The sequence below is a fragment of the Eupeodes corollae genome, chromosome 2 (assembly GCF_945859685.1).
Source record: "Eupeodes corollae chromosome 2, idEupCoro1.1, whole genome shotgun sequence".
NCBI classification, from domain to species: domain Eukaryota; kingdom Metazoa; phylum Arthropoda; class Insecta; order Diptera; family Syrphidae; genus Eupeodes; species Eupeodes corollae.
The window spans coordinates 115,956,196-115,966,030 of record NC_079148.1 but is presented as its reverse complement, the minus strand read 5'-3'; the positions used below and the strand labels follow the sequence as shown (position 1 = coordinate 115,966,030).

The 9,835-nt window shown below is 31.8% G+C and overlaps 1 protein-coding gene across 1 annotated transcript; it reads left to right on the top strand.

Moving 5' to 3' along the window:
* The first annotated feature begins 3,084 nt into the window (after positions 1–3,084).
* Positions 3,085–9,480, top strand: LOC129948095 (protein nutcracker). The gene is made up of 2 exons (XM_056058926.1): positions 3,085–3,834; positions 8,621–9,480. Exons 1-2 carry the CDS (start codon positions 3,687–3,689, stop codon positions 9,397–9,399), a joined length of 927 nt encoding a protein of 308 aa, XP_055914901.1. The 5' UTR covers positions 3,085–3,686; the 3' UTR covers positions 9,400–9,480.
* Positions 9,481–9,835: the final 355 nt, after the last annotated feature.

Genomic DNA, 9,835 nt, shown 5'->3' with positions numbered 1-9,835 from the left:
ATTTATCTGGAAGGTGTTCTTTTTCTAACTATTGTCATACCTAAATATACAATATAAATGTTTACATCACTCCTGAAGTCGTTGTTGAAGTGTCAAATAGTTAGATACGATTTGCAAAAATGGCTCCGTTCAATCTCAGACAGATAGGGTATCCGGATACGTTTTTGTTAGTGTTTTACGTGTGAAATAACAGCTGAGATGTCAAAAAAGGAACCCAAATCTATCCAAGAATTTCCGCAAAGAACAATTTTTCAAGAAATTACAAAAGTTCTTGAAGAACACGGCTCAATTTTTGGAGAGAAGGAATTAAAAATCAAATTAAAGAATATGAAAAAGCGCTACAACATTAGCATAGGCAACAACAAGGAAACGTCGACTAGTCAAGGGCAAATGAATTATCCATTAAATGTTTTATCTATCAACAATTTTGACTTCGAAGCTTAAGTTTTTCTCTGCTTTTTGTGAACAGCTATCTCAATACAGCTATCCAAATCGTCCAAGAAGGTATCTAAAAATCTACCTATCCAAGATACCATATCCAACAGGAGATTGAACGCAGCCAATACAGAACTCAGATTGAAATTTGAGTTGAAAGTATTGAACTGTCAAAGTGAATAATTTGTTTAAAAACAATCAATTTCGTTTGACTTGGAAAAACCAATGGACTTAAATAATACGCAGCTCGAGCTAGAATTTAGCTTTCATACGAATTTCTTTGCAAACTAAGTCCAGTTAAAATGTCATATTATTTGTTTTATTCCTCACCTTTGTTATAACAAATATTAAATGATATTAGAAATATAAATGAAAATATATATCATATTTTCCGCTAGAAGAAATTGAAATATGTAATATTCTTTAAAAAAAATAAATTGTATATGGCTACGTTTAATTGAGTTATGATAATAGACTGTATTTTCATTTCTGAAAGATTTCTATTATGAAATAAATTATTTTGTGTGTTTATTCTGTGCTGTGCTCAAATAAAATGGATATTTAGGAGCCATTTGTAGTAAAATTTCTTTCGAAGCCGATAAAAAAAGAACAAGAAAAAACAAATGTTTATTTCGTTGAGAAAAAGTAATTGGAGGATAGTTTGAACAAGATTAATTGCATTTTCTACACAACGTTCTTCTGTCAAAAGTTATCTTAGGTTTAAGTTGAAGTTTGGAGAAAAAACGTGATTTAAATTTTATCTCAAAGTTTTGACATTTAACAATAAAACTATAGCTTTACCTTAAATAAAGTGGATAAATTCTACACAAGAAACGGAACAATCTCGGTAAAAAAAATGTCTTGACTGTTATTTCTCGAAGACGTGATCACAAATAAAGTTTGACGTTAAATACTTCTCTTAAAAGTGCGTTGAACTGTCATGCTAGAAGTCTTGCCTGTCCCTGCCTGTGCCATTTAAAGTCTTTTTTCACGAGTACTGCCTCTTGCGAGGAATTGACAAATCTTCCAAGGGTAATTCTTGGCATGAAAAGTGCTTTTTCAAATCTGCCGCTCGGATTCGGATAAAAAACCGTAGGTCCCACACAGGAATGGTTGAAAGTTGTAAGTCACTAGGCCCTAGTTCTCAATGGAGTGTCCAACTAAAAAAAAACAGTAATGCAATTATCTTGAAGCAATTGGATTTAGGGTAGAACCGATAAGAGAGTACGATGAGTATTTTGTGGGGAATCAAACGTCATTTTTGGCATTTCTTCTATAGTAAAATTGTCAAAAAATCACTTCCAATCCATCTAAAAGTCATGAATCGTATTCAGTTATGTATATGCATTGATAAAACAAATTTTCCGTCAATAATTCACGATGTTTTAATATCGTTGCAAAAGCGAAACATTTTCTTGTACTAAAACGAAAAACACACTGATGACAGTTCAATGGAATAAGATTTGCAATTATATTTGACAGAAAATATTTGACAAAAAATGTCATTCATGTGATAATTTCTACAAAAGTTAAAAAATATAGAAAGAGCATCTCAATGATGTCTTATAACCTTTTTACACCCAGCTCAAAACCGAGTTTATGGCAAAATGTTTTCGCTTTCTAACTGAACATTTACAATATCGACTGTCAAATTGGGGCGACTTTCCATTACCTTCTGATTTACAGTTAGGTAGGGGTCTCAATAGAACATGTTTTAAATATTAAGGCGAGGAAACAACTTTAAGTCATAGAAAAAAATATTTCCTTTTTCGGACTTAGCCTTACTTTTTTGTATTGCAGTTTTTGGCCCAAAACAAGTTTTTTTTAATTGATAGCACGGCTTGGTGTACTTACAGCTAGCTATGTAAACTTGGAATCACTATAGGATTTGGAGTGGGTGTGAATTTGGGTATATGCAAAGTACTTTTTGCATTTGAGCACTTAAATGAAAGAAATCCAAAAAAAAAATGTCAAATAAACCATTTGTCAAAAAGTGGAATTTAAAAATTAATTTAAAATAGAAATAAATGTTTGCTCATTCTAAAATTGTTATAGTTATCATTTAATTGCACAAACATATCTATCAAATAAAAAAAAAACGCGAGTCGATATTCATGCTGCGGTAATGGAAAGTTGAGCCGTTGAGCCGTCAAATTTAGTATTGATGCTGATGATGATTTATTACAAAGAATTTAGTACTTCATTTATTATTTGTGAATATAAAATGTATGATGACCATATGAAACGGATGTTCAGCCCACAGTTATACCAGGTACTCTTTGTCTTCGCTACACACGGTTGTCAGAAGTTATCAGCTGTTTTGTCAAAAATTTAACTGAGCACTTTTCGACCAAACCCGATAATTTCTCAAAAAACTGGATATTGGGTTGGGTGTGAAAAGCCATTTATTTGGGACTAAATTCCTTAAAACTTGGTACATAACCAAAAATTTCAACATTTCAAAAACATCGAGTTACCAAACCACCCTGTACATTGTTAAATCTACTCAAAAATAACAACAGAACATCTCAAACTGCTCCAAAATAAAAGCTTTCAAACTGTGTATTTTTCTTATTTGCATGTGTCACTTGTGTTGTGCTTGCCGAAAAAAGCTCAACCGGCCCCAACCGCTTGATTTTTCCTTCCCTTCCAGTACTACTTCCACTTCAACACACAAAAAAAGACAAGTCAGCCGCTCGGGCTCGACTGTCAAAAAAAAGTGTTACGAATTTGTTGGTGATTCGTAATCGCAAGTTAGTTTTCTTTATCGTCATCGTCGCTATAAATTTAATTTCTGTTTTGTTAATTTCATTTAATATTAATTCATTCATATCTTGCCGTCTAATAAATATTTCAATGTGATTTTCTTTTATCGATGAGTAAAAGTATTTTCAATCCTATTCGCGAACGCGACACCAATCAAAGTCCCTTTCTAGAAAAATGCTTCTACAAAGAATAAAAATTAATTTGCATATAAATTTGTAGATAAAAAAAAGAATACAAATTCCGGAATTCCTTTGCGTGAGTTTCCTCGCTCGCGATTTCGGTTTCTTTGCCAATTTCCACAAAAGAAAGAAGCATTTCAATTTCCTTTCCGATTTATTCGTCTATAATTTATTATCCTTTTGTGCGTTTCAAAATATAATAAGTTTTGTTTATATTCTATTTTCTCAAATTGAGTTGTGTAAAGAAATAAATAAAAATAAGTGATTTGCAAAATTTCGCATTTCAATTAAAAATCATCGACGAAAATGGATACATCAACTAACATGCAGTCACAAACTGCAGCCACTTCACCCTCTTCACCAGGAGCAGGAAATTATAATGGTACAGCTCCACCAGGCCAAGACGATAGTTCCCAAAAGATGGATGCGCCTCAAGAGGATTCAAAGTTCAAAGGTATGTGCGAATTTCTGTAAGGAAAAGAAATACATGAATGTACATGAAAGATATCCATATCTACACAAAACAACAAAAATTCAACAGATAATAATTTCTTTTTGTTATTGCCGTTGCCGTTTTGTGCTTCTTTTTTTAAACTGTCATTTGTATTTTCCATATGTCAACCGATTCAGCGTTGCCATATTAATGTTTTATTAAATATTACTACTCTTTAAAACTTTCGGTACTATCTATACTTTTAAAAAATGTTAACTTAATTCAGGAGAAGCCATTTGCTGAGATATTTTTAAATTCATAGTTAATTGGATAGAAAACTTTTTTCAAAAAAAAAGAGAAAGATTTGGCTCAACTTTCCATTACCGCAGCACGATTTTCGACATGGAGTATTTTTATTTGATAGATATGTGCAAATAAATAATAATTATAGCAATTATAGAGCGAGAAAACATTTTGTTCTATTTTAAATTAATTTTCAAAGTTCACTTTTTTACATATAAAACACACAAAAATGGTTGATTTTGACATTTCTTCCATGTTTTTTGTTCAGTGCTGCCATATTTGTTTTATTTTTGTTGGGGATTTCTTTGATTTTATTGCTCAAATGCAAAAAGTAGTTTGCATATACCTAAACTGGCACCCACCCCAAATCCTATAGTGATCCCAAGCAGGGGGGTTGTAGGGGGGCTATCCAGAGGTAGTTAATCCTGAATTCCGAATTTGGAATCACTGCAGAATTATCGATTTAGTTGTCAAAAAAACATCAAAATCGATTGATTTTCACAGCCACTAACCGTTGTTTTTAATCTCATTTATTATTTTTATTTAATCAGTCAAAATGAATAAACGAAATTCAAACTTTTTTTCCAAATAAATTAAAACGATTTAAAAGAGTTAGACATACAATTTCGTATAAATCCTCATTGCTGAGGTCGAAGTCTGAATATAACAAACAAATTATTTATGGTTCCACAAAAGGATATAAAAATAATGGCTGAAACACATACACGCTTCAGCTTCGGCTTCGTCTGCGTTACGTTAGGCCTGCTTCAAGGTTGCTTTGAATGACATTTCTATTATTTCATCCCTCCAAAGAGCAAATATTTTGTTTGTTGACATTTTTTTACACCTGATGAGCTGTCAGACAAAGCAAATGTTTAGATAATTAAACTAGAGCTTCCGTTTGGAGTCACATTACGTTACATTACGTTCTTTTCCTTACGATTGCCAAACGAAACGTGAGGTCGAAGCTCCATTGTGATAGCATGCATTTAATTCCTATGGCTGAACTCGTAAACGTCAGGCGAAGCCGAAGTTGAACCGTGTTTGTGTTTCAGCCATCACTCTTCCATTGCAATACGTGCGTTTTGTTCGCATTTCATATATAGTAAAGTGAGAAATTCCCACCAAAACGATCCGCAATGGCCAGATTTTTGTATTTAAAAATTGGTACAACTGAAAGAAGATCTGTCAAAATAATAATAAAAAACTTCAAATAGACTACTACATTAACATGTGGTGTTAAAGCGAGCTTGAAGCTCGCCTCAATTCTTTATATACCTAAATCGAGTGAGTTTTATCTATTCTAAACTGAGATAAACCTTTTTTGGAAACATAGCAAGACATAAATATCTTTTCTATTGTTTTTTCTTGCAAAATAAGCCGAGTTAGTCCATTTTCACTAACAAAACTAAATAATATCAACAGTAATAGATTTGTTTTTTCCGCGATGGAAAACACACATGATTCCAAATGCAGAACTACTCAACGAACACAGCTATCGAGATACAAATGCAATATCAATATTACCAACATTTGATCCATTCGAGGCTCGTATAAATGTTTAAAACCTATCCATAGTGAGATTCGACTCTAAATTTTATCGGTGTTGTTCTCATTATGGATATTGTTTTTGTTATTCGTGTAAAATCCTACTTTACTATGGATAGATTTCCCAACAAAACACGGGTAATTTCAGTATCTGTCAAAAACATCTGAATATTTAACCCAGAGTTAACTCACCAAATTTGAAGAGTTAACTACGAGATTATAATAGGCTAAAAAACATTTTTCGGGACTTAACTCCTGCTTAACTCTAAAATTAAAACTCTCATATATTTTAAGAAATGGTTAAGTAATTTGAAAGCAGAAGGACAAACAAAATATTGTACATATGCCTTCTAGTCTGCAAATGTAAAAGGAAGTTTAAGTAAACTTAAACTTCGTCCTACCCGAAATCTTAGAGTATGACAAGGTGGCAGTTACAGTGCAGCATGTCCTCTCACGCAACTAGTAATAGAAGTGTACAATAAGTACAATACAAATTTAAAAAAAAGGTAGGAATAAACGAAATTAAAGGTTTTTCCTCGCCTTAATATTTTAAACCTGTTCTATTAAGACACCTTCCTAATTGTGCAACCTAATAAAAAGTAGATACGAACGATTGTGTTATGGACTTTATGATTTAAAATATTTTGAATTTAAACAACATGAAAAAGTACGGGTTTCCGAGTCGAGGCTGCGGATATTTTATTTGATAATATAAACAATGCGCCGAGTCAGAAATGATTATTTTTCGACTAAAATCGTTTTTCAATTCCAGCTGCTTTAAGGTTCCAACTGCGGAGCGATAACGGAGCGGATTTTCGTTTGAATTCAGTTTTTTAATAGTGAATTGGATATTTTAATCAAATAATCCGAGATCTTTAAGAGAAGAATGTGGCTCTAAGAGACTTTCTACATAAAATAAATCCCCAATATCCATTTTATTTGAGGAAAGGTACAAAATTCTTTTAGAAATGGACATACACGCCCGCCCATGTACCGAATTTCGATCGAAAGTGAATATAAATCACTTTTCAATTTCACTTGAAATGAAATTGAATGTCTTCAATTCGATCCATTTCGAAAACTTCGAAATTGCTTCGAACTGTCAAAACTGAAGGATCATCCATTTTTTTTCTGAAGTAAAATTTTTGCCGTTTTTAAGATGGGTGCAATATTATTGTCAATTTTAAGTGAAAAAGTAATCAAAATTTAAGAAAAAAAATAAGAAGGCGAACTGTAGAACACCCAAATTCACGTTCGCAGAGTGTATTCACAATAAGTGAAATGCAAAAGATGGGCAACAGTTTTTCTCCAACTCAATTGAACTTGTCCGTCAAGTAAGCATTGCCATTTTAAAATTTTAAGAAACTAATAATTAGCTAAATGATTAGTGATTTTGTCGCAAAAGAAACACAATTGTCTGGTGGTGCTGGTGCTAACTTGACTGTCGGAAAAAGCTTAACATTCGGTCAAAACGGTCGTTTACATATTTACCAAAAAAAATCCAAGAGGTTTTTAACACCCTTAGCCCTTTCTGTCTAAACACTGTGCGAGCGTTATGATCATACAAATTTGAATATAAAAATGGGAGTTAAAAACAGAGTTGAGTAAAACATTCTACACTCTCGAAGTGCGTTTAAAAAGAAAATCTCAATACTTGAAAGTACGTCCAAAATTAAGCTCAAGATTAAACTGATAAGCATTCCTGAAAGTGCAAGTATTACGGACGAATTGTTTTAGAAAATGAGTACAACTGGCTACTTCGACATGACATTGCTTATTAAAATATGGGTAAAACAACAAAAGGCATGACGTTTATGAACCTAAAATAAATAGGTGGCGCTACAGTCCGTACAAAACTATGGTTTAGTGATTTAACACTCTCAACCATGCCTATGTGCGAGCCAATTCAGGGAAAAGGACCCACAATTTTTATGCCGGAACAAAACGGCTAATTTAAGAAAGCGCTTCTCATGAAAAAAATGATTACCTGTGAATAAAAATTTTAGGTGGCAAAGGCAGCGATTGAACCCAATGTTTAAGTTAGGAAGATGATGAAGATGACTGCACCTATATTTTCAATTTTCTGGAAGTAAAATGCAAGTGAAATAAAGTTTTTTTGTTCTCACTTTGACAAAAGCATTTTTGTACAGAAATCTTAAACAAAAACACCAGTTCTTCATTTTTCATAGTTTACTTAAACTTTTTCCGAATTTCTTCTTAAATACCTCAGTATTAATATGACTGCCCAGAAATTCAAACGGTATCAGGTTGTCTATTCCTTCCATCTGACTACAAAAGCAAACTCAAAAACTTTCAGAATTTCATAGTCACGTCTAGGGAAATTTTTCATACTGATCATCTATATGTTGTGGACTGCATAACAGCTCACAAAATTAATCAGTTTTCAACCTTAACAATTAAAAATACGTAACATTTTTAAAAAGTTTAATTTTGTGTTTTTATCGTATTTTACTATTTTTTCGATATATTTTCGATCGGAGTAAAAAATATTAGTACTGTATTTTCTTTAACTCTTTTTATTCACAAAATCACTGAATTTTAATTTTATCACTTTTATGTTTTTGTAATTTTTATATTATCTTACATAAGTGTTATTTTCGGTTGAAAGTAATATCGTTAATTTCAGTAAAAGTAAAAACATTAAACAAAAATAATATATAATTTTAAGTAACACTGCTCGTTGCACGTTTATAAGTAATTTTTTTAATTTAATTTGTGTTTTTAACAAAAGACAATCAAAAATATAAATAATTGTGTTAACATAAACAACAAAACTACTTCAACATTATTATTTACATACAAAAAAAAGGTTTGTTTTTTAATATTTTGTTTTTATTAAATTTTTTTTTTGTTTTTACACTATGTCACTTATTTTATTTAACAAAAAATGCATGAAGTGAAAAAATCACCTCAGTCTTGTTATTTTTGCTTACAGACTCTGAAGAAGATGCTCGATTAAATGTTGACATAAATATGCTCACAATTGAAGATTCAACTCTAGAAAAAGTTCCAATTCATCTGGAAAATCTATTACGTTCATTGGATGTTGAAAAATCTACACCTGCTGATTTGCTGTTTGCCATCATCTACGGTGTTGCCTTAGAATGTTCCTTTGGGGCTGTGAATGAAGTCCAGAAATTATCAGATCATCCCATCCTTACAAGCGTATCAATTCAGGAACCATTCCAAAGTAAATGTGTGGCATTATTGTCGACGACCATGCCATCAGGAATTTATGATGCCAATAGTATGTCCTACAATCTACGGATGCAACTTTACTTTGATCAAACTGAAACACACAATTTACTGATGACCGGTGTTGTTACTGGCGATTTACTCATACTCACTCTGACTCCAGATTGCAGAAATGGAGATGGTGCAGCTGTAGGCAAGAGCATTTGCCTTTCAATTGGTCGTTATGTCCTCAATGCCAAAGGACGACCATTTCCAAGTCGATTCAGAAAACTACCAGAGCTCTCGTATAAACTACGCGAACAAGTATTGGGTCCAGTTCGAAAGCAATTGATACAGCGTGATGGCTTTGTTATTCTTTATCCATGCCTTGAGGGTTTGCCAGAGGAATTGTATCCATATTTGTATGTTTATTTGAATCGAAATAGTTTAAATAAATTGGCAAATGTTTCTAAAAGACTGTTAGGCACTGTTTCATATTACAATGTTCATAGAAAGGGTTTATTAAATAGAAAAAAATAAGAGTTAAAAACTGCATTTTATATTAAATTATGATCGTAATGGTTAAATAAATATGAGAAGAAATATTTTTGGTACATGGAATGATTTTTGTTTTATTTCATTTAGAAGAAATATTTGTTTCGAGGAGTTTACTTTAATTTAATTTTACTTTTTTTTTGTTAAAATTTAAACGTTTTTGTTTAACTTATTTTGGTTATTTAATAAATATTTCAGATGCTAATGAGAAACTGGATACAGTCCCTGAAATGGATGATTCATTAGGTAAGTACTATAATAGAAATAATTAAATTTTAATAAAGTACAAAAAGAAAGAAGAATTTCAAACTGACATTCGACTTAATCAGGCTTTAACATGTAGAGTTTTAATTATTTTAGTCTTAAAAAGTATAGGATGACCCAGCAGAAGCGAAAGTTTATCATAAGCTTCAGCTATGGA

Coding starts and splice junctions, on each gene's coding strand:
- LOC129948095 (XM_056058926.1), top strand. CDS start 3,687: ATGGATACATCAACTAACATGCAGTCACAAACTGCAGCCACTTCACCC. Junction 3,835..8,620: donor AGAGGATTCAAAGTTCAAAG/GTATGTGCGAAT, acceptor TTTTGCTTACAG/ACTCTGAAGAAGATGCTCGA.